At 60.0% G+C, this 24,723-nt stretch overlaps 1 protein-coding gene across 1 annotated transcript in view; it reads left to right on the top strand.

The window, feature by feature from the left end:
• LRRN2 (leucine rich repeat neuronal 2) overlaps nt 1–22,646 on the top strand; it is a 28,365-nt gene extending 5,719 nt beyond the window's left edge. Inside the window, exon 2 of the mRNA XM_064635846.1 lies at nt 16,942–22,646. Within this exon, the coding sequence (XP_064491916.1) occupies nt 17,197–19,278 (2,082 nt within the window). The 5' untranslated portion in view covers nt 16,942–17,196 and the 3' untranslated portion in view covers nt 19,279–22,646. The remainder of the gene's footprint in view (nt 1–16,941) is intronic.
• Nucleotides 22,647–24,723: the final 2,077 nt, after the last annotated feature.

The following is a 24,723-nucleotide window of genomic DNA, read 5'->3' as shown; positions in this document are numbered from 1 at the left end:
ATTCCTGGCACAAGGAATCCTGCTCCCAAAACGTGGCATCCCACTCCCAATGCCCGGATTCCCACTTTTGGCCCATGGAATCCTGCTCCCGTGGCCTGACATCCTGCTCTCCCAGCACGGGGCATCCCGCTCCCAGCGCATGGAATCCCATTCCTGGCACGTGGCATGGCACTCCCAGGGTGTGGCCTCCCACTCCCAGTGCATCCCACCCCACTCCCAGCACGTGGCATCCCACTCCCACTGCGTGGTATCCCGCCCCTGGCACACGGAATCCCACTCCTGGCACACGGAATCCCACTCCTGGCACGTGGAATCCCACTCCTGGCACATGGAATCCCACTCCTGGCACATGGAATCCCACTCCTGGCACATGGAATCCCACTCCTGGCACATGGAATCCCACTCCTGGCACGTGGAATGCTGCTCCCAGCACGTGGCATCCCACTCCCAGGGAGTGAAATCCCGTCCCTGGACGTGGCATCCCACTCCTGGTGCACAGAATCCCACTCCCACTCAGCCAGACCCCGCTGCTCCCTCTGCCCTGTGCCAGCCTTGGTGCCATCCCGTTTTTCCCGGTGTCCTTGTGGTGTCAAAGGTCTCCTTGGGCAGTAAATAAATAAACAACGGGGTTGCAGAGCTGAGGGGGTTTAAAATCCAGGCTGAGGGGACTCTGCATCCCGAGGGGGATCCATGTGGCTCCTGCTGGATCCTCCAAGGGATGAATCCTCCCCGTGCTCCGGCTGGGGGGGGGTGAAGGAAGGGGGTCACCCCTGGGACAGGCAGCCCCTCACCCCTCTCCTGCCTCCAGGCACTGCCCCCAGCCCGTGCCCAATCCAGGCAGGAATTGCCCACGGCGCAGCTTCCCGGGATGACTAAGAGTGGATGAGCCACTGCTGGAAACTCAGCAAAGATCTAATTCTGTGAATAAACCGGAAAAGAAACGGAGAAAGGGAAAAAAAAACAAAAACAAAACCCAACCAAAACCCCTCCTCGCCGGGGGAAGATGATGGTTGTGAATTAGAGGCAAAGTGGGTGACATTTCCGCCAGCTGTGTGCAGCTGGGGGGGCGGGGGGGACGTGTGGGGGCACCGAGGCAATTCCTGGTGAGGATGGAGAGATGGGAGAGGATGGAGAGGTGGGAGAGGATGGAGAGATGGGAGAGGATGGAGAGGTGGGAGAGGATGGAGAGGTGGGAGAGGATGGAGAGGTGGGAGAGGATGGAGAGGTGGGAGAGGATGGAGAGATGGGAGAGGATGGAGAGGTGGGAGAGGATGGAGAGGTGGGAGAGGATGGAGAGATGGGAGAGGATGGAGAGGTGGGAGAGGATGGAGAGATGGGAGAGGATGGAGAGGTGGGAGAGGATGGAGAGATGGGAGAGGATGGAGAGATGGGAGAGGATGGAGAGATGGGAGAGGATGGAGAGATAGAGGATGGAGAGATGGGAGAGGATGGAGAGATGGGAGAGGATGGAGAGGTGGGAGAGGATGGAGAGGTGGGAGAGGATGGAGAGGTGGGAGAGGATGGAGAGGTGGGAGAGGATGGAGAGATGGGAGAGCAGGAACTTCCCCCACTGTGCCCACACTCAGCGCTCCCCCGGTGACTGTGGGCAGGTGACTGTGGGCAGCCCGGTTTCCCCAGGGGACAGCAGCCCCTCCAAGGTGCTTTTCCTGCTGCTCAGTGTCCTTGGAAACCGAGGGATTTGTGATTTGTGGGAGGGAGCGGGTGAGGGAGCGGCTGGGATGCACCTTGGATCCCTGAAGCTCCTCCTTCCTGACCCACCCCGGGGCTCCAGGGGCACGTCCTGGCTCAGCCCCTCCGGCTCCAGCCTCCAAACCCAGCGCTGCCCAGGGACAGATTCCTCCAGGCCCTGCCCAGCAGCCTCCAAACCCAGCAGTGCCAGGGGCCAGGTCGCTCCAGCTCATCCCAGTCCTGCTCCCAGGGCTTGATTCCCTCCTCCTCCCCCATCCACCAGTGTCACTTGGATGATTTTACTCCAAATAAGCCGGGAGTGGATTTTGCCAAGAATAAACCCCATTCCTCACCCAGGAAGGGTTTTTCCATCCCCTTCAGTTCAGGGGGGGGACGTGCCACCCCCTTGGCTCTGATGGCAGGGTCCCCATCCCATTGGAAAATCTCTCTCCGTGGTCTCTGCTGGTGGCAAAGCCCCCCCAGCTCCCCCAGGAGGGGCTCAGCACCCCCTCAGGGCAGTGCTGGGACATCCCCCCCCGGCTCTCCGAGCCCTTCCCGGCTGTGGTGGCTCCACAGGGCTTTGCCTGCATCCCAAGGATGTGCTCCGTGCCCAGGGAAGGGGGGGAAGCAGCCCCAAAGCTGTGCCTGGCAGTTGCTATGGCAACCCTACATTTTTCTTATGATTCCTAATGACTTATTGGCATTTGCACTAATCCGCAGCTTTTTTGGCTGCCAGAGGTTGCTCCCCTTGTCTGATGGGGCTGGATCTGCTGGATGTGCCCTTGTCTGGAGCAGATAAAGCCTGGATTTGCTCCTGTCCTTGCTTTTTTATTGCTGGAGCTCCTCTGCTCTTTGCCACGTCCTGCAGCCCCCGATCCCAGACACTGGATTTCTCCGAGGAAGGGAGAGCTGGGCCACCTCTCACTGTCCCCTGAGGGGTTTGGGGGGACTTTGTGTCCTTATGGCAATTCCAGAGGCATCCCAGCGAGGGAGCAGCAGCTCAGCAGGGCAGTGGGAAGCAGCTGGAGGATCCAGGGATCCACAGGGCAGGCTCAGCCCCCCTGGACCGTCTCTGGTCCCACAGACAAGGCTGAGATGCTCCTGGTGTCACTCCATGGGGTCACCAAGCCCTTGGGAGGTGTTTGGTGACTCCAGCCCGGGAAGAAAACAGGGAGAGACTTCCCTGGAATTAGAAATGCCTGATTTCATGGCACTCCCAGGCAGCCACGGTGCCACCCCGACCTTTCCTGTGCTGGAGAGCAGAGGGAGCTCCAGCTGGGGGGGTCTCAGGAGTGATGTGCCCCCATCCTGTGGGGATCACCCTTGGCACCGACCCCTCCCTGTGCCCCTGCCCGGCCCAGCCAGCACAGCTCTCCCTTTCCAGCTCCCCTGGCTCCTGGAAGAGCAGTTTAATCCATGAATGAAGAGACAAATGAGGTGGAGGTGGGGAGGGACCTGTGGAGCCGTGTCTGAGCGAGGTTCCCGTTCTCCAGCCTCTTCCCTTGGCACCGTCTGTGCAACATTCCTGCCTGCAGCGATATTGCTCAGCTGAAGAAATATTGTTTCCAACAACAGACACCTCTAGAGAAATAACAGGAGAGATCCCATTACGGTTTAGATTTTAATTACACTCAGGAATGCATTCCTGGTTTTAAGCTTTAATAACCTGGCCCTCCTCACACGCCCCTCCCTTGCTGAGGGACGTTTAAAGAGCCTGGATTTATCCCTCTGAAGGGACTAACATCCAAACACTGTGGTGGAAGAATATTTCTTCCTAAAGTAGCCCGAGGGGACATGCTGGAGCAGCCCCTGGCTGTGCTCAGGCTCTGGATGAGGATGGGACCACCAAGGCTGGGGGCTGTGAGGTTTGACACCTGATCCAGGGGCCTGGGCTGCTGTGAACCACCTTCACCAGTGTCCCCACTGTCCCACTGGGAGGGGACAGGTTTGGAGGACACATGGACGTGCTCCTCGTGGTCTCTGTGCCCTTTGGAGCCAGCTTGGCTTCACGGCTGACTCGTGGAGCACCACGTGGACATCGGAGCTCAAAGCCTTTGACATTGCCCAGGGCATCCCCTCCCAGAGGAAGCTGCCCTTGGCCTTGGCAGAGGGAGGGAGGGAGGCCTGGGGGGGCTGCTGTGCAGATAAGCCGGGCTTAATGACCACCCACAGCCCCGGGCTGTGCCGGGGATCGATCGCTCCTGATCGTTCCTGCTCTGCCGGGGAAGGTCACGGGGATGATGCAGCACAGCAGCATCCTTTGTGCTGCCAGGCCGGCGCTGCCCTGGCCATCAGCCTGCTGCTTGTAGGGCACGGGGGGCCCGCGGGAGGGGATCCCCACCTGTGGGCTGGCTGGTTTGGGGTCTCTGAGCAGGCAGGAGTGGCACAGGCACGGACACTTCGCCCTGGGCTTTGTCTCTGGAGAGGAAGGTGGGGGCGGCCCCCGCCTGGCGCCGCAGCTCCGGGCGTGCTGCTTGTTTGTCTGATTAGAGAGAGGGAGAGAGAAACGGATCTGAGCATCCCTCCTCACATCCCCCCTCACTCCCGGCTCCTGACTGCCTTTTTCAGAAGGACTCAGTGTCCAGAGCTCTCCTCGTCAGAGACGGGCTGAGGGCAGAGGAGCCCTTGGAACATCTTGTTACCGAGGAGCCGCCGGCCTTTGCTCCCGCCCCAGCCAGGTGTGGGGTCTTTCCCTGCTTCTCCCACGGAGCACAGAGGGAAAGGGGATGTCATGGAAATCCGGATCATCCTTTGCTGGCGTGCACCTGCCTCCCAGCCCACGCTCACCCTGCCAGGCACAGACACTCTGCGGGCTGGGAGCAGCTCCCGCTGTCGTGTCGCCGCAGCTCAACAGGCGTGTGCAGCCACCGGAGTCATCACAGCCCGTGCCCGGCTCCTGTCAGCCCCTGGCAGCTGCCACATTCCTCACGCCGTGCCCACAGCCCCTCCCCGTGCTGCTGGAGCTGCGGGAGCTGCGGGAGCTGCAGGAGCCAGCTCTGTGTCAGAGCTTCCCAGGGGGAAAGGAGCCCCCCCGGCTCCGCTGCCGGGGAACCAACGTGGGTTCCTCGGGAGAGGATTTCAGTGGCTGTGCTGGGGTGAGGTGTAAGGCAGCTGCTGCTCACCTGGCTCTGCTCACCTGCCTGCTCCTCACCTGCGTGGCCCTGCAGCCAGGGATGGTGGGAACAGGGGTGGGGAGTCAGGCTGAGCTGTCCTTGGTGCCAGAGGGACACGGGGACCTTCGCGGCTCATTAACGGCCTGGGGAGAGATGGAGGTGGGAAAGGTCCCTCCTTCTCCATCCCTCTCTCCATCCAATGCCTGATGGAGAGGGGATTGCAGGGGGATGTGTTCCCACGGGACAGCCCATCCCGCTGCAGTTCCACCCCCCAGGACACACGGCTGGGGTGAGCCCGGGCCCTGCAGCCCCCAGCGAGCGCCGTGTCCGGGGCTCCTGCCGGGAATGCGGGGGGCGGGAGCACCGGGGGGCGGGAGCGCCGGAGCGCGGGCAGGAGCTGGAGGTCTCTGTTTCCGCTGAAATCTGGCACCTTCCCCCTCGCTGGCAGCCCCACGGGGAGCTATAAATACACCCGAGTGTTCACAACGCCCTTTCCCCGGGGATGGAAATCAAGCAGGATGCTCCGGAGGGGGAGGTTTGATTGATGGGAGCCGGGCTTGGCACAGCGCCGGGGTGGGGTGGGGGGGATGGAGCAGCGAGGGCTGAGGGCTCCCAGCCCAGCACCCAGCACGGGGGGAGAGCCCTCGCTGTGGGAGGGAAGGGGGGACGTCCACAGGAGCGTCCCCAGTGTCCCCGTGCAGGGGGAGGGCGGTGGGTGCTCCCGTTGTACAGCTGGATGAGCAGATCCTTAAGGCAGGGTGGGCTCTGATCCACTCCAGGTGCTAAAGCTGGAGGCACCGAGGGGCTCTGGGGGTCTGGCAGCCCCCCGGGGTTCTGCAGGCAGGGCTGGGGACCCCTGGCCAGGCATCATTCCCAGGGCCAGGAGCGGGCAGCATCACCAGCAGGAGCTCGGCTGCCTGGGCAGGGTTCAAAGCCAAAACCCACCTGGGACCGAGAACAATTAATTTCCCCAATCTGCACAACGATCAGCTTCTGAGGCGAACAATTAGCCGGTCGCAAATTGTAATTGTCATCTCACTTCTGATTTTAATTTGGCCTAATGAAGGCTAAGTGGTGCCATCGCGCTCCTCCTCCCCCGGCCCCGCGGCCCCCGGGCATTCCCCGGGCATTCCCGGCCCTGCCCGGCCCCAGAGCTCCGGGGGAGGCTGGCAAAGCCATTAATCCCCCTTGCAGGCGGCTCGGTTTCACATCTCAGGGCCAATAAAAGTTTTATTTAAGGGAAGAGCCCGGCTGTGTCCATGCATCCTGCTTTGTCACAGCCCGTTGGCCTCGCGTGCCTCCCCCCGGAGCGGGGGCTGTCGCTCCATCTTCATCCCAAAGAACGCTCTCCTTGCTTCCCCCCGGCCTGGTTTTACCTCCCTGCTGCTGGTCCATCTGTCTGCCCCCGCTGCCCACCCCACCCCAGCTCCCCACAGCTCCTCACCTCTCCCACCTGGCCGTGTTTCCTGAGGAATTCATGGACTCGTGGAATTGCCTTTAACACCTAATTTGGATTGAGGAAGGTGCTTGCTGGGCCTCCAATGCCAAGTGTAGCCCAGTGGGATTGGGATGAGCAAAACCATCCGGGTTTGTTGAACTATCCAGGCTTTTGGAATTCTTTCCCATGGAGGCAGTGGAGTCCCCAGCCCTGGAGGTGTCCAGGGAAGGACTGGACGTGGCACTCAGTGCCCTGGGCTGGGGGACAAGGTGGGGACTGGGCACGGGGTGGACTCGATGGTCCTGGAGGGCTTTTCCAAGAGAAATGATTCCATGATTCTGTGAACTCTGTGTGACCAGCTGCTCCTTCCCAAGCCCTGCAGCCTCCCTGCTCCTCCACCCTCAGCACGGATCAGGTCCAGGAGCTGCCATCGGGAAACATCAGCCACAGGTGCTGGGTCTGTTCACACAGAGAATCCCAGGCTGGTTTGGGTTGGAAAGGACCTTAAAGCTCATCCAGTCCCTCCCCTGCCATGGGCAGGGACACCTTCCACTAGCCCAGGTTGCTCCAAGCCTTGTCCAACCTGGCTTTGGACAATCCCAAGGATGGGACTGTCAGCAGCCTCTCTGGGCAACATCCATCCCTAAGAAGCTCATCCCTGGTCCCCTCCTGCTCTGCAGCTCCTGGGCAGCGTTTAAAGGACAAAGTGACAGCAAAAAACCCCCAAGCCAGGGAGCAAAGGCTCTTCCCCTCCTCCCCAGCCCCAATGTCTGATCATTCTGACACAAGTACTGAGGAGAGGAGGCTCCTTCACCTCTCCAGAGCCAGGGACTCTTTGGGGGCGAAGCATCCGAGCTCTTTAACAGCCCCAATTAAACAGCAGGAACCAGGCATTGCCAGGGAGTCACCTCCTGGACCAGAGGGTGGGCTGAGCATGAGCTGTAACAGCTTTGCCTTAAAGGGAAAAATATCATTTCTGTGCCCCTTGGGCGAGCAGAAGAAACCTGCTTTTGGGAGCTCCCTGGGAGCTGTGAGGTTGAGTGTCCCCCATGCTGGGACACAACAGCCCAGCCCCGTCCCTGCCACGGCCCTGTCACCTCATCCTGTTAAAAGCAGCAGGTTCTGAGAGGGAGAAATCAGTGTTTCAGCAGGATGAATATCAACTGTCACCTCCCTCAGCTGGTCTCCCAGGGAAAGGTGCCACCTCCAGCCCGGAGACACACGGGGTGTGCTCAGTGGTGCTGCTTGGCTGGCGAGGTTGGAGCTGTACAAGCTGGGCTCTGTGCTCATTAACCCCCTCCCACAGCTCCCTGTTCTCCCAAAGCTTGTAGCTGCCTCATTCTCTTTGAAATCCAAGGGTTTGAAGGGCATTTGAGGGAAGGGACTCGGGGGCTGTGCCCCCATGTGCCGGCTGTGTGACCCCAGGGGGGGCACATCCTGCCTGCCCACGTGGATGAGGGTGCTGGGGCTCTGTCCCTCTGCACCCTGGCTGTGGATTGGATGTGAAAGGGAAAGCTGGGATTTGGAGGTGCCTGAGCAAAGCTTTGCTTCTGGAGCAGGGACTGGGCTGCTTTCCCTCTGACCATATGGACTCACCCATTTCCACGCTCATCCCTCCCATCCCCGTGCCAAACCGTCCTGCTGCCAAGCTGGGAACCCTTAAATAGGTGGGACAGAAGTGGCACAAGTTCTCTGTTTCTCTTCCTGTTGCAATCTGGGGGTTGTATTATTATTATTATGACTCGATTTCAGATCCCCTTGGAATGACAAGTCCATCAAAGCAGCTCGTTTGGAAACGTCAGCTCCATTTTTGATAAGCCATCAGTCTGGGTGATCGGGGCTGACAGATGCCCTGCACCAGAGCTGGGCTCTCTAATGCACTGCACAGAGTCTTTTGTACTATCACATTCTTGCATTTATTCAGCATGGCATGAAATCTCTCCTTTAGGGGAGGGGAAGGGGGGGAGGGAGGAGGGATTAACCCTTCCAGCAGTGCCTCCCTGGCGGGGAGTCCACACGGGGAGCAGCAGAAATCAGGCTTGAAGGTGACATTTAGAGCTCCTGATGGCACTGGAGTCCAGGGAACTGCAAGGCCCTGGATCACAGTCCACTTCTGGCAGTGCTGGCCCGATGAGAGCTGACAGTGGGTTCACAGCCCTGAGACGAGGAGTGAGTGTGAGCAGCCACTCCTGTCCTTGTCACCCAGGGGAGGGGCAGGACATGGATCTGGGTGCCACTGTTGGCTCCCTCAGGGTGATTGATGATGGAGCTGCTGCATCCACCTGGCTCGGGGCTGTTCCTGCTGCCCATGAGTGGGTCAGCCCTGGGCTTTGTCCCTGGGACAGCCCTGGTTTTATCCCTGGGACAGCCCTGGGCCTTGTCCCTTGGCCAGCAAAGAGCATCCCAGGCAGCTCCGTGTCCCACTGGCCCTCCCTCCACACTTTAAACACATGACAAGAGTGGGAGAGGTGGTTTGGGCTCCCTCTCCACCTTCTATTTTATTTATGTGATGCTCAGATGTGTGAAAAACGTGTCTCCTTGGTGTCCTGCCTCCCTTTGCTCTGGGGGAGCAGCCACAGCATCCCACTGATCCCTTCCCCAGTATCCCACTGATCCTTTCCCCAGCATCCCACTGATCCCTTCCCCAGCATCCCACTGATCCCTTCCCCAGCATCCCACTGATCCCTTCCCCAGCATCCCACTTATCCCTTCCCCAGCATCCCACTGATCCCTTCCCCAGCATCCCACTGATCCCTTCCCCAGCATCCCACTGATCCCTTTCCCAGCATCCCATTGATCCCTTTCCCAGCATCCCATTGATCCCTTTCCCAGCATCCCATTGATCCCTTCCTTAGCCCTGGCGTTGATTTTGGGAGCTCCAGGCTGCCCGACCCCCTGCCCAGCCCACACCCAGAGCTGCCGGGGGGCCCAGGGAGGGCTGAGCCCAACGAACCCCCCCTCCAAAGCTGCATTCCAGCCCGGAGGAGCTGCCGGCTGCTCCCGGCTGTCCCCCAGGAGCGGGATGGGAGAGCCCGCGGCCGGGCTGGCTGCGGCCAGCGCAGCCCCTCCAGGGAGCTGCTTCCCCGCGTGCCCTGATCTGCATCCCGGAGCCTTTGTGTGCTCTCATTAACGCGGCTGAGCAGCTCCTGACGAGTGAAACAGCCTCTTGATTAGCGGGAATTGGCGGGGCCGCCTGGGAGCCGCGGTCACGGCCGGGGCTCTGCACACAAGCCTGGGCTGCCCTGGCTCGGTTTTTGGCTTCTGGTGGTCAGAGGGCTCGGGCTGAGCCCAGGGCTCTGTTCCTCCACCCAGACCCACGCGTGGGACGAGCCAGGTGTCCCCCGTGGGGACACCTTGGGACAATCTGCTGGAGCAGGGCTGGTGCCTCTGGAGTCGGGAATTTTTCTGCAGCCCCTTTTGAGCTCTTGGGACTTTGCCCAAGCGCAGAGGAGCTGTAACCGTGTGAAATCCCCCCCGAGACGGGGGCTGGGTGTGAATTCAGGCAGGGCCAGCAGCTCTGCAGTGCCGTAGCCCACGGGCCACGTGGCCGCATTTGGGGACACGGTGGTGTCCTGGATAGCCGGGCAGGGACTGGCCCTCCTGCTCTCCAGGTCTGGACGAGCTCATTAAGGCAGACCTGGAGGTGTTTTCCAGGCAGTTCAGGAGCTCGCCTGAATTATTTAACGCGCGGCTCTCCGGCGCGGCGGGGAGGAGGAGCCGGGGGAGCTCATTAGTGACCGGGGCTGTTTTGTCTCCTGGCCGCGGCACGGCGGTGCCAGGGACGGGCTGTGCCTCGGGCACGGCTCCCTCCTGCCGGGAACACCGCGGAAGGGAGCTGGGATTTGTGCCTCTGCCCCGGGCTGGAGGGAGCAGAGCCTGGCCAGGAAGGTCCTGGGGCAAGGACGTGGTGCCCGGAGGTCACTGCGGGGCTGGAGGGTGGGAATTGAGCGCGGCAGGAGGGAAAGGGGAGGAATTCCAATGGGCTTGGGATGCTCAGAGCACTGGACCCCTCTGTGGGTGCTGGGGTTGGGGCACACAACTCCCCACAGCTTCCCGGGGCAGGGACTGGGAGGGGTGTTGGTCACAGACAGGATTTTCCAAAGTCTTGGGGTGATTAAGGAGGCAAACGCCATTTGAAACCTTCTCCTGGGCTCTCAGAGCCTCAGCGAGGGCTTTTAGAGGCTGAAGGGCTCTAAATTAGCTCTCTCCACTCAGGAGGGAGATGCTGGTGATAGCTCTGGAAACGCTGTGCAGCAACAGTTGGGAAGGGCACGTGGCAGGAGGGGGATTAGCAGGGATTAAACAAAGCAGCTGCCCAAATCCAGGGGCACACTGGGACCTGAGCAGCACCTGCAGGCTCACCTGCCCCGATGGAAAGGGGCTGGACAGGGAAACTCCATGGCCAGAGCTGTGAAACAGGCCCTGTGAGAGAGGAAAAACGGGCCAAGGCTCTTCAGGACACAAACAAGACCATGGCAGGGGGAGAGTGCCCAAGACCCAAGGGTGGCACCCCCCAGAGATCACTGACCTCAGCCCTTCCCCAGCCCCTTTCTCCCTGGGGTGTTCTTGACTCTGACACTGGAAAAGGGACCTCTGGGGTGCTGGGAGGGGGCTCTGCAGGCTCAGCTGGAGTTCAGCTCCTGCTGCAGCCCGGAGCTGGTGCCAGGAGCGAGAGATGCTTCCAAAAATGCAGCGAGCTGCAGCCCAGCACAGCTCAGGTTCTGTTACACAGCACAAATTTGTACAGAGTGAAGGACAACCCAGCTCCAATCTGAGGCTCCATGTTCCCAGGCTCGTGTTTTTCCAGGCTCTCCAGAGCAGAGCTCAGCCAGCTTTTCCAGTTGGCTTTTGCATTTACAGCTGCCCCAGTTAACCCATGGCCTGCAGACCAGCCTTGGGATTCCAGGGATAAAATGAGATGCCCCCAGTGCTTCCTGGCCTAAAACAGTGGATTTGAGGCTTCCCACAGCCCTGAACATGCTGCATGAGGGGGCAAACCTGCTGCCTCCAGGGCTTGTGCCATCGGCTCGGCAGCTCCAAAGGCACCTTTGGCAGCAGGCAGGGAGGGTTGTGCCGATGGATTTGGCTCCTGGATCCACTAATGATCTTGGTCATGGCCCTGGATGTCCAGGGAGAGCTGACAGCCACCTCAGGAGAGGGCCCTGCCACTGTGTGTGACCACTCAGGCCCAGCCCTGCTCCCTGGTGAGGTCTCGTGCTCCCAGTTTTTGCAGTCAAAGTGGAGGAGGGAGATGAAGGGCAGGGAGGGAGATGAAGGGCGGGGAGAGTCCCTATGGATTAACCCCAAGAGGAATAAACCTTCAGAAAGCCCAAACCCCACTGGTGTGGGTGCTGAGCTGCATTTTGGAGAAAGGGACCCCCCCCCCAGCCCAGAGACCCCAATTCCTCCCTGAGCATCTCCCCAACCACCAAGGCACCCAATCCCTTGGATATCCCTGGGAGCTGATCCCAAACAGCTCTGGGATGTGCCCAGCACTGCGTGGGCAGGCTGTGGCTGAGCAGGGGCAGGTCCTGCCCACTCCAGGCTGGAGGTTTGTGCCCGAAGCAGCGTCTCCAGGAAGCCACAGGAACCTGTGGGAGCGTTTTGGAGGCAGCCAGAGCCGCCACAACCCTTCCAGAGCCTGGAAGCAAAAGACTAAGAAGAACAGGCTTATTTCCCAGCCCTCCTCATTAAAACCCATCCCGAGTGAGGGAGAGAAGCACCCAGATAAGAGGCTGCTCCTGCCCCCGGCTCCTGGCGATAGCAGAGATGCCAGAGCCGAGCTTTGCTGCTCCCGGCAGCTTTTTATCTCCTGCCTTCCTCCTAGACAAGCAGGAATAATGTTATCACCCTCCCTGCCAGCAGAGATGCAGGAGGCTCAAAAAAAAACCCCCCATCCCTCTGTGTCTGCGCGCAAAACAAGGCGTAAATGAGGAAAGAAAGCACTGGAAAAGCTGGAGCAGCATCCTGGTGCTGCTGGGTTTGGAGGGGCACCTTCCACCAGCCCAGGTTGCTCCAAGCCCCATCCAACCTGGCCTTGGACACTTCCAGGGATGGGGCAGCCACAGCTTCTCTGGGAACCTGTGCCAGGGCCTGCCCACCCTCCCAGGGAAGGATTCCTTCCCAATATCCCGTGTAAACCCCTCCTCCTTCTGCCAGTAGAAGGGAACTGGGATGTCTCAGCAGCTCGTGCTCCAAGGAAGCACCTTCAAAGCCCTGGGGTGGAACAGCAGCTGCTTTTCCAGAGCAAAAATTGCAACAAACCTCGGTGGGGCTTTGCCAGGCGTTCCCCATCTCGTGTAAATGGTTTTTTTGGGGGGGGGATAAGACCCTAAAATTCCAGCTGGAGGCCAGTGTGAGGGGACAGGCAGCACAGGGTGGGACACGTGTGGGGATCCCCCTGTGCCACCCCGTGTCACCCCATCCCCCTGGGTGGGCTCGTTGCTTTAGCCAGGGGTGAAGCTACTGAAAAGCTGAGGCGGGAACACCCTCCCATCCCGGGAACAACCTCCCACCCCGGGAACAACCTCCCACCCCAGGAACACCCTCCCACCCCAGGAACAACCTCCCACCCCAGGAACAACCTCCCACCCCAGGAACAACCTCCCATCCCGGGAACAACCTCCCACCCCAGGAACAACCACCCAGCACCGGGAACATCCCCCCCACCCCAGGAACAACCTCCCACCCCAGGAACATCCCCCCCACCCCGGGCTCATCCTCCCATCCCTCGAAGGGAGCCGGCGAATTCGCAGAGCGGCATAATAACACCCGAATTTAATAAAAAAACGCCTCGAACAGACAAAGTTTTTCCTTTTGCCAGCTGCTTAATTAAATTGCCTAATGCTGTTTGCGGTGGCAGCACAAACTCCCGTGTTTGAAGCCCGCGGTGTTGCCATGGAGCTCACCCGCGGCTGGCGCGGCCGTGCCCGAGCATACAGATGAGGGGGGATGCTGGGGCCGGCCGGGGAAAGGGGGGGGGAAGGTTCGATGTCTCTCCTTCCTTTTATTTATCTGTTTGTTTTTCTGACGCGGCAGCAAAAGTCCCTGCCAAGGTTTTTGGTGTCGCTCTTGGAAAAGCAGCTGCTTTTTCCGCCCCCGGGGGCTTGGAGGGTGTTTGCCGGGAGGTGGGAGCTGCTGAGACATCCCGGAGGAAGGAGGGTGGGTTTGGAGGGGATGTTGGGAAGGAATTGTTCCCTGGGAGGGTGGGGAGGGCCTGGCACAGGGTGCCCAGAGAAGCTGTGGCTGCCCCATCATCCCTGGGAGTGTCCAAGGTCAGGCTGGAGCAACCTGGGCTGGTGGGAGGTGTCCCAGGGCAGGGGATGAGCTTTAATGGCCTTTCCAACCCAAACCATTCCAGGATTCCCACCCTCCTGCCCCGGGCAGGACTGTGAGCCTGGATCCTGCTCCCAGCAGAGCCTCTGGCTCCCAGCATCACATTCCCACGGGCTGGCTGAGGACTGGAAACAGCAAAAGGCACCGAGGGCGGGCGAGGGGGGGGAGGATTTTCCCACAGCCTCCAACTGCCACGTCCCATCAGCCCACGCCGGGGGTGACAGGGACAGGGACGGTGACAGGGACAGGAAGGTTCCTCGGTGCCCGCGGAGCCGTGGCCGTGTCAGGGCAGTCACCCAGAACAGACAGGGCCCCTGGCAGCAGCGCAGGGCCCCGGGAGGTGCCATCCATCCCTCGGGAATGTCACCGCGGAGAGCCGCTGCCGGAGAGAGGAGCCGCGGGCTGAGCACGGCCCTGCCCCAGGGACCCCCTCCCGGTGCCCATGGGGGGGGATCGGGCTCTTGTGGCTGCGGGAAGGGAGAGGGGAGGGCAGGAGAGCCCTTCCCAGGCTCAGCTGCAGCCATTTATCTCCCGGATCCGGGCTATCAGATGGATGACAGAGGGAGAGAGGCAGCCGGTGCGAGCGCAGACCAAGGCTCCTTCCCGGGGTGATTTATCTCCTGGCTTCATCCAGCAAACTTGCTGATGAAAAGACTCTTCCCTTCTCTGTGCCTCATCAATTCTCATTCTCGCTGCTTTTCTATTTTTTTTTCCCCTTTCCCTGGGTTTCTGTTCCCTTCCCTGCAGCTCCTGCACACCCCATCTCCCCTGTGCTCCCCATCTCCTGGCCCCGTTCTCTGATGGTCTCTTTGACCCTTTCCTTCTCCTTTTCACCTCTGATCCCCCTTCTTTACCTCCCTGTGGCACTTTGATTCCCCTTTATTCCTTCTCCTGCCATCTTTCCCTGCTGTATCCCCCTGACTGGGATGGAAAGAGGTTCCTTGAGCATCATCAGCAGGTGTCACCGTGGACAACATTTGTACACGGGACAAATCCACTCTCGGGGGCAGAAGTCACAGAAATACCACAGGGAGCTGAGGGAATTGGGTAAGCACTGGGAAATTATGGGAGAGACGTGGCATCCCTGCTGCGTGAGGGGAGAGGGGGGAGGAAAAAAGGAACCCGGGGTGTTTTCCACTTCCGTGCAGCAAATGTTTCAGTCTCTTGAATCTACATTTTTGGAGAAAAACAATCTGGGAGCAGAAGCGTCCCCGGCTCCCTGCTGTCGCTGCCGTCGTGCCGCAGCCCACGCCGAGGGAGAGCCGGGGGAGAGCCGGGAATAGCAGCCGGGAGCTGCCGGAGCCGGCAGGGAATGTGGGACCCGCGGCCCCCGGGGGGTCCCGCTCCCTCCCCGTTCCCACAGACCTTCCTGTAACCACGTCCCCGCCGTCCCCTTCCCCTTCCCGCCTTCCCAAGGCTCCCGTTATCCCGGGCAGCGTCTTCCCAGCGCCTGCAAAGGCAGCAAATCCATCTGCCTGGGAGAGGAGATGGGATCTGGGCTCCCTGGGAGGCACCACTTAACCCCGGAGCGCAGCCACAGCTCCAGCCTGAGCTTCCCATTTATTTGCCTCAATCCCGGCTCCCTCCACTTCCCTGCCTCGCTCTGAGCCTGTCTGGGGGGGGAATAAAGGGATTTGGGGCACAGCTGGTGCTTTGCTGCTGCTGGAGAGTCAGGGCTGGAGGGGGAGGGTGGGAGTTTGGAAGGGGGGGTGCACGGGAATCACTGCAGAGTCACACACAGGGAATGGATCCGTGGGGATTGTGGCTGCCCCATCCCTGGAATGTCCCAGTCCAGGCTGGACAGGGCTTGGAGCAACCTGGGCTAGTGGAAGGTGTCCCTGCCCGTGGAGTGTGATGAGCTCTGAGGTCTCTTCAACCCAAACCATTCCATGAGCCTCTGATTCCATGACCCCACTGTCCCCCTCAAGGTCTGGGTCTCCCCTGGGCTGGCTCTCTCCCAGGACCCCCATCCCTAACCCTTGGGATGGGGCTGCAGCTCCACAGGAGGAGGCTTTTGAGCCCAAATGGAAAACCAATGGAATGAAAAAGGGTTGTGGAGCTGCAGGAGCTCCGGCTCCATCCCCCCATCCACCTCGGGAGCAGCACGATAAGAGGCTGAACGGGTTTGCACGTTACCTGCAGGCTGCTCCAGAGCCTAATTAAGAAATAATGAGCCTGACTTTGCTGGGTAATGGATAAAAACCAAGCAGCAGGTTCCTGCCCCCTCCATCCCTGTCTCTGTACCACCTCCAGGAATGCAGGGAGCAGCTCCCAGGGTGTCCCTGCTTTGTTCCCCACAGCAGGGACCTCACACTGCCGGTGTTCTCCCTTGTCCAGTTTGCTCCTTGTCATTTGAAAGCGTGAAATATGAAGTTTAGTCGCCAGGTTTCCCACAAAAATGCCTTTTTTCTGCAAGCTCTGATCCTGTGACTCACACAAACCCCTGGACTGTTCCGGCATCATCCTGTATCCCGGACTTCTCACAGCCATCTGTGCTGGGAAAAAAGGGATAAAACCCAGTTACAGAACTGGGGGACCTTCCCTGGAAAATGGGGTTTGGAGCAAGGAGTCTTTTCTAGTCCCTGCTTTGTATCCTTGAGAAAATAACTAGAAAAATCCCGTTCCTCCATGTTGTTTCTTTAAGGAGAGAAGGTTCTCTGATACTTTAATGGCCGGAGAGTTTCGCAGCCACTGAAGTGCCCGAGCACTTAAAAAAGAAAGCTGTGGGTCCGTCAGAAGGAGGCAGAAATCGATAGATCCGTCCTCTCCTTTCATGCTGGTTCTCCAGGAGCTGGTTTAAAAGGCAGTGCCCTCGCAGCAGGAAGGGAGGGAAGCGTGAGGGATCAATTCTGGAGTGAGGCTGGGATGAGTCGATGCTGAATAAACTTTGGTTGGAAGCCCTTTCCAGGGGGAGCAACGTGGTGATAAAACAGAGCTGCTGGGGGAGAAACTTTCTTTTCCCACTCCTGGCGGCTTTTTAATGTTTTTCCTGCTGCGTGAGAGTCTTTTAAGCGGGAGAAGCTTTGGGGCTTGGTTTGATTGGTGTCAGCGTGGGGCAGGAGGGCTGGAGCAAAGCAAGGAAACAAAGGGGGCCTGGATCCTGCTCCTCTGGACCTCGGGGCTGGATGGGGAGAGGGGCAGGAGGTGCTGGGGGGGTTCAAACCCACCCCAGTCCCTCAGGGAACACCCCAATGAGGAACCCCAACCCCTCTGCCCTGGAAAGGGGCCAAGGCAAGGGGGCAAGGCTGGGGCTGCACCAGCTCAGAGGGGGTTCAGGAGCCTGTGCTTGCACTCAGGTCCTGTTTGTTCTCCCTGATCCTTCCCAACCACGAGAGTCCTCCCCTCACACGACCTGTTGTCTTCCAGGAACGACCTTGAGGAGGAGCCGGGAAGATGCAGAGATGAATCCCTTGGGGAGGAGGAAGAGCTGAAGCTCTGACCGAGGAGGTGCCAGCCCTGGTGTTCCCTGCTCTGGGTTTGGAGGGGAGGGGGCACAGCCGGCAGCAGGAGCTGACGGTTCCGGGGGCTCCCATGGAGCATCTCCTCCCTCGGGGGCTGTTCCCACCCGGCTGCGCCCTCTGAGCCTTTCCCGCCCGGCAGGAGCTGCTCCCAGGGCCCAAGATGAGCTGCCTGCAGACCAGCTCCCTGCTGCTGTGCGTGGTGGCCGCCGCCGCCATGCCCACGGTGCCCTGGAGGGTGAGGTGCCCCCCTCAGTGCGTGTGCCAGATCCGGCCCTGGTACACGCCCCGCTCCGTGTACCGGGAGGCGGCCACGGTGGACTGCAACGACCTGTTCATCTCCTCCGTGCCCCGGGACCTGCCCGAGGGCACCCAGACCCTGCTCCTGCAGAGCAACAACATCGCCAGGCTGGAGCAGAGCGAGCTGGACTACCTGAGGAACCTCTCGGAGCTGGACCTGTCGCAGAACAGCTTCTCCCACGTCCGGGACTTGGGGCTCAAGGACATGCCCCAGCTGCTCAGCCTGCACCTGGAGGAGAACCAGCTGTCCGAGCTGCCCGACGGCAGCTTCCCCGGGCTGGGCAACCTGCAGGAGCTGTACCTGAACCACAACCAGCTCCGCAGCATCGCCCCCCGCGCCTTCGCCGGCCTGGGCGGGCTCCTGCGCCTGCACCTCAACTCCAACCTGCTGAGGACGCTCGACAGCCGCTGGTTCCAGATGCTGCCCAGCCTGGAGATCCTCATGATCGGGGGCAACAGGGTGGACGCCATCCTGGACATGAACTTCAGGCCCCTGTCGAACCTGCGGAGTTTGGTCCTGGCCGGGATGAACCTGCGGGAGATCTCGGACTACGCCCTGGAGGGCCTGCGGAGCCTGGAGAGCCTCTCCTTCTACGACAACAAGCTGGCGGACGTGCCCAAGCGGGCCCTGCAGCAGGTGCCCGGCCTCAAATTCCTGGATCTGAACAAAAACCCGCTGCAGAGGGTCAAGCAGAGCGACTTCACCAACATGCTGCACCTCAAGGAGCTGGGGCTCAACAACATGGAGGAGCTGGTGTCCATTGACCAGTTCGCCCTGATCAACCTGCCCGAGCTGACCAAGCTGGACGTGACCAACAACCCCAAGCTGTCCTTCATCCACCCCAACGCCTTCCACCACCTGCCCCAGCTGGAGACCCTCATGCTCAACAACAACGCCCTAAGTGCCTTGCATAAGCAGACGGTGGAGTCGCTGCCCAACCTGCAGGAGATCAGCATCCACAGCAACCCCATCCGCTGCGACTGCGTCATCCGCTGGGTCAACAGCACCGACACCCACATCCGCCTCATCGAGCCGCAGTCCACGCTCTGCGCCGAGCCCCCCGACCTGCGCCGGCGCCACATCCGGGACGTGCCCTTCCGCGAGATGACGGACCAGTGCCTGCCCCTCATCTCCGCCCAGAGCCTCCCGTCCCGCCTGGAGGTGGCCCACGGGGACAACGTGTCCCTGCACTGCCGGGCGCTGGCGGAGCCGGACCCGGAGATCTACTGGGTGACGCCGTCGGGGGCGAAGCTGGTGCCGTTCGGGGCGGGCGGGCGCTACCGGGTGCACTCGGAGGGCACGCTGGAGATCCGGGGGGTGGCCCCGGCCCAGGCCGGGCTCTACACCTGCGTGGCCCACAACCTGCTGGGGGCCGACACCCGCAGCGTGCGCCTGCTGGTCAACCACTCCTTCCCGCTGGGCCGGGCCGGCCTGGAGCTGGCGGTGGCGGACGCGCAGCCCTTCCACGTCCTGCTGGCCTGGAAGCCGCCCCTCAACGCCGTCTCCTCCAACCTCACCTGGTCCAGCTCCCCGCCCGGCGCCCGCGCGGGCTCGGCCCGGCTGCCCACGGGCACCCGCAGCTACAACGTCACGCGGCTGCGCCCGGGCACCGCGTACCGGGCGTGCCTGCGCGTGGCCTTGGCGGACTCGCGGGCCGAGGTGTCCTGCGTGAGCGCCAGGACTAGGGAGGCCTCCCCCGGCCGCGGGCTCCCGGGGGGCCGGCGGGGCCTGCTGACGGCGCTGGCGCTGTGCCTGCTGCTGCTGCTGCTCGGTGCCGCGCTCGGGACCCGCCGCGGGGCCGGGGAGCCGCCCCGGGGGGCTCCTCGGGCCGTCAGGGTGCTGTACCCCCTGCACCCCGCCCTGGGCGGGCAGCCCTGGGCTCGGGGGCAGCGCGGGGGGCACCTCCTGGCCGTGGAGGTCCAAGAGGCCCCCCCGGACTGCTGAAGGCTGGGCGGGGGGCTGGGTGGGGCGGGAAGGGAGGGAGAAAGTATTTTTTACCAAAAAAAAATACCCACGGAAGAACTGAACTGCGAAACTGAACGACGGTGAGGAAAACAAACAAACAAACAAAAAACGAAAAAAAAAGGGGGTTCGTGGACTTGACCAAGAGTCGGGGTGGGGTGGGAGGAGAGAGGCAGAGCTGCCCAGGGGGGGCTGCAGGGGCCTCCCCGGGGTCCTGGTGGGGTCTGGATCCGTGTGCAGGCTCGGGATGTGTCCGTGGCTCCCAAAAGCACCTGCTGGGAGGGCTCAGAGGGGCCCAAGCCCCAGTGGGATGATGCCCCGAGTGGTTGAAGAGCCATAATCAGCTGATCACCCCTCCCTGTGTCCCCCTGGCACCAGAGGCACCCCAGAGGTGTCACCTCCCTCGCTGGACTGTGCCTGGTTCGGAGAGACGAGGAAAAAAAGCCTTTTCCTTTGGGATCCATGGTGGGGTTTGGTTTCTTTTTTGGGTTTTTTTTTTTGAGCATTCGGATAATCAGCCCCAAACCACCCCCAGTGCCACCTCCTGCCCTGTCATTGCTGTCAGCTGGGGGGGGAGCAGGGAACACAGGAGGGGATTTTGAGGGCAAAAAAACCAGAAATGATGGTGGTGACACGTCTCAGTTGGCAACTCTGCAGGGCTGGGCACCTCCTGCCAGAGCTGGGCAGATCCTGTGTCCTGCAAGTGCAATCTCGAGGCTGTTCTGTAAACTTTTGCAGATAATGTTAAAAAAGGGGGGAAAAAAGGCGGGGGGGAATAGGAAGAAAAGGAGGGAGGAAGTTCTTGGTTCTCTGGTTTTGTATATAAAAAAGAAAAGGGGGAAAAATGAAATGCTGATGTGCAGCTGGAGGGCTCTGTGGCAGGGACCCCTAATTCAGAGCTCCAGGAGTGTTTGGACAATGCTCTCAGGGATGGGGGGGGATCATTGGGGTGTCTGTGCAGGGCCAGGACTGGATGATCCCTGTGGGTCCCTTCCAGCCCAGGACTGGAATTCCATGATTCTAACACACATGTGGCCCCCCAAAAAACCCCCAGTGTGGGCACAGGGGCATCCAGAGCCACGGGAAAGAGCCAGGGAAAGGCATCCCAGCCACGCTGGGGGGTGAGGGGGTGCAGGTCCCCCCGGAGCTCCCCCTCCCTGCAGCCCCCTCAGGGTGATGCCAGGTCATCCCCCCACACAACCCCTGCGTGCAAAGGGCTTGGAAAGGACCAGAAAACCTCGGCACAGTTAAAAAACTGCCTGAACCTGCCATCCATCTCCCAGCCCAGGCGAGATGGGTCCCTGCTGGACGCGCTCGGGCTCAGCCAGGCACGAGAAACGACTCCTGTGCCTTGGCTGGCTGATTATTTCGGAGGGAAATGGCTCTCCCTGGCCCCCCTTCAGCCTCCCCAGCACGTGTTTGGGACCCAGGGAGATCTCCAGGGCCCCGAGCACGAGCTGGAAGTTAAATGCAGGTTTAAACACTCGGCTGAGTCGGGGCCGTGATCCGCTGGGGGGGTTGGATCCGAGCCCCCGCTCAGGTGAGCAGCTCCCTGTGCCTGCAGATTCCAGGCCTGGAACAAGCCTTTTTTCCCCCCTCTGCCTCTTGGAAACGTGGATGCAAAGTGTTGTTATTGCCCGTGATTGAGCTGAGCTGGTGCTGGGAGGGGTGGGAATGGCCGTGGGTGGGTTCCCGGGGTGTGAACACGGCCCTGGTTGGATCCTGCCAAGGGCTGAGCCCTGGGAGCATCTCCCACACCTTCCACCATCCCATTCCTGGCAAAACCCATCAGCATTCCCCCAAAAAAAACCCCAGGGACCGAGCCCCTGAAAGGCTGTGATTTTGTGGGTGGAGAGAAACAACCTCTTTGATCCCTGGGAGGGGAGGGGGAGGCTCAGCCCGAGCTGCTGCTCTGCCCCTGCACAGCCCAGATTGAGATTCCAGAGATGGGCAATTAATTTGATTTCCTTTGAAACTGCAGCAACCTGAGGAGCTCTGGGCAGGGGGAGGCACCACCATTCACTGCAGGACTGCTCTCCCAGGGGGTCACCCCACTGTGTCCCCCCAGCCCAGGCTCCCCGTGGGACAGGAAGGGTCAAATCGCCCCCAAATCACCCCCAAAACACCCCAAAAATGCTGTGAGTCCCCCCCATTCCCTCCCTCCCTCCCAGGGCAGCAGCTGAGAGCACCGTAGGTGCCTCATCCACTATTTATTGTTGTTGTTATTTATTATTAAAGCACCAACCAGCCTTTCCCAGGCCCCCTGCTGAGGGAAACGCTCCATAAACCATTCCCTGCTCCCAGGCCGGGATGGGGAACATGGAGCTGGAGCAGCTGCAGGCAGAGCATCACCAGCACCATCCCTGTTATCCAGGGGGATGGGATGGAGACCCTTCCTCCTGCAGAACCCACAGCCAAGGGGTTGGAGCCTGGGTTCTCCACCCAGGAGGCTTTGCTGGAGCACACGAGGGGATATTTTGGGGTGCAAAGCCCCAAATTTCGGAGTGAAAAGCGGGGAGAACAGGGAGTTTTAGGCATTTTATATTCCCTTCCAGGGGGAGCAGCCCCCTGGGTGCTGAGGAGGGGTCAGTGCAGGGGCTCAGCTCCCAGCCCAGAGCACAAGGATGCAGCAGAAAGCCGGGATACTCTGGAAAAAGGGAAGCAGAGTCTGACCTGGGATGCTCCCGACTCCAGGGCTCTTTTCCCGGCCCCCCAAGGGCAGGGCAAGCACAGGGCAGCCCAAAATAGAAACAACATGTTGTGCTTTTTCTCTTGAAGCAGAAGCAGTAATTAACCAGGCAGCAGCTTTACGGGTACCAGGGGATGGCACTTCCCATTCCCGAGCTCTCAGAGCCGCTCTGGAGAAGAGGATCCCGAATTTCTCAAGGGCCAAGAGACTGTCACCGACCCCGGACACCCCTCCTGGCTGTGCCTGGGGGGCTCAGTGGGGCTGGGGGGGTGAGCAGGGGTGGCCTCAGCTCCTCCTGGTCGTCTCCATCCATCTGGGATGCCGAAGATTTGTGTGGGAATGGTTTTCCTCCCCTCCAGGCACTGGTTTCTCCCCCATAACCCACTGTTCCTTGGCTGTTCTTCACGTTTGATTTCTCCTTTTTTCTATTTTTTTTATTTGATTTTTTGATTTTTTTTATTTTATTTATTACCTTGACTTTGAGAACAGGAGTAAAAATCCTCCTTTCTGCTCCTCCTCCTCCTCTTCCTCCTCGTTCTCTCCTCACAAACAGCATCGTGGATCTCACGCAGCAGAGCTTCTCCCAGCAAAGCCAGCGAGGACATTGTGTGCCAGGCTCTATTTTAAGCACCCAATAAAACTGATTTTTGGAGTGGCTCCATCCCCGTGTCCTTCCTTCCCGAGGTGCCACGTCCCCAGCACCCACCCTGGGCACTGCTGGGCTCCTGCTGCTCCATCCCTGCCTGCTCCAAAGGCTCCCGGGCTCTGGGAGGAGCTGACACGGGTTTATTAGTTCGTTAGGGAATCAAATCAGGCCTCTCCTCCTCCTCTCCAGCACTTCCTCAAGAATGATTTAAATTAAACCCCGACCTCCCTGGGAAATGTCAGCAGTGTTATCCATATGCATGATGCCATTAGGATGGAGCAGGTGCAGCTCCCAAAACCTGCAGGAAAACCTACCTGTCAATCTGCTCGGCAAACAGCTCCTTCCAGAGGCTCCAGCACTTCCCCACTCCTGCCTTTGCCATGAACCACAGAGGGGGAAACTGAGGCACAAAGTGTGACTGCCTTTGGCCCCAAGGAATATGACAGGGATTCAACCATTCCAGCAGGAGATGGGAGACAGGGAGAGGGGGAAAAACTCCCCCCCTTGCAATGAGAATCAGCAAAACCGGTTAAAAACAACAGCAAACCCCCACCCCAGATGTAAAGGGGGGGTCTGTGCTGTCACTGCTCCGCTGGGGGCCCCTGGAAAACCCCTGGAGAGCCGGGAATTCCTAGTGTGGATAGCAAACAGCTTTGATCCCTGCCAATCCTCCCTAAATCTCGAGCAGTGTCTTGTTAAATCTTTAACGACAAGAAAATTGCAACCTCTACCGGTGAGCACGGGAACGGGGCTGATAAATATTTCAGCTCCCCAGATCTGAGGGGGATTGGGGAGGACAGATGGGAGTGACAGTGATTAAACACCAGAGCCCAGGAAATGCTCCTGAGCACGTGAATAATGCAGGGCCCTGACAGGATCTTCCCCCCAAAAAAACCAGGGAGAGAAAGTGGGGGATAAAAAGAGCCTTTTCTCCTGTTTGGAAGCAAAACGCAGCCTGTGCTGGAGCAGGGAGAACTGGGGGGGGTCTCCTGACCCCTCGTTCCATGTTTTGCTCAGAAATGGCTTTAAACTGTAAGAGGGCAGGGTGAGATGGGATATTGGGAAGGAATTCCTCCTCCCCGGGAGGGTGGGGAGGCCCTGGCACAGGTTGCCCAGAGAAGCTGTGGCTGCTCCATCCCTGGGAGTGTCCAAGGACAGGTTGGAGCAGCCTGGGACAGTGGAAGGTGTCCCTGCCTGTGGCAGGGGATGGGATGGGATGAGCTCTAAAGTCCTTTCCAGGCCAAACCATTCCTTGATTCCCTGAAATCCTGGGGATCTCTTGCTCTACCGACCCGCTGTGGTGCTGAGAAGGGGGGATGTGAGGGGATCCAGTTCCTCCAGCTCCTCCTCCTCCTCCATCTCCCATCCCTCCGGCATCCGCCGAGCTCCTGCCCCTTTGTCCCGACTCCTTACCCCCCTCCACCTCCCTCCCCTTTTCCTCCAAGTTGGGAGGTTATTAAATTTCCAGGCACCATTCAAGATTTATTGTGTTCATTCCCAGCAGCCCAGGCTCCCCTCGCTCCCGGGGAAGGGGCTGGCAGAGTGACCCACCCCAGTGACCTTCCCAATAAAATATGGATCTGAAGAGCTGCTCAATTATGGATGTTAGAGCAGAGGGGTGAGAAAACCTCCTGGGTTGGGACAGAGATCCCTGGGAGGGTGAGCATGGCAGCACCCTGTGATCCCTCTCAGAGCCTGGCCCAGCTCAGGATCACCCTGTCCTCCTGCCAGGGATGTCCCCAGGCCACCCAACATCCCGGGAGAGGCAGAGCTCCATGTGTGCCCCCCATCCTCCTCCTCCCACCCCACCTGTGGGGCTCAGCCCTGCAGGGCTGGACCAGGAGTGCCTGAAATGTCATTTATGGTGAGCTCTGCTCAGCTACCATAATGAAGCACTTAAAAACTCTAACGAGGGGGGGCTGGTTTGGCCCTGCAGAAGTGCTGATGCCCACCTAGTAAATCTTTAATTGGCACTGGAAGGGAACTGGGAGCTCACCAGTACAGAGAACACCATAAATATTTAATTTGGGCACTGATTGCACAAACAAGGTTGAGGGGAAGGAGGGAGAAGACAGATAAAAGTGGCACCTAT

The sequence above is a fragment of the Pseudopipra pipra genome, chromosome 25 (assembly GCF_036250125.1).
Source record: "Pseudopipra pipra isolate bDixPip1 chromosome 25, bDixPip1.hap1, whole genome shotgun sequence".
Classification (NCBI taxonomy): Eukaryota; Metazoa; Chordata; class Aves; order Passeriformes; family Pipridae; genus Pseudopipra; species Pseudopipra pipra.
This window is presented reverse-complemented; position numbering and strand designations above follow the sequence as displayed.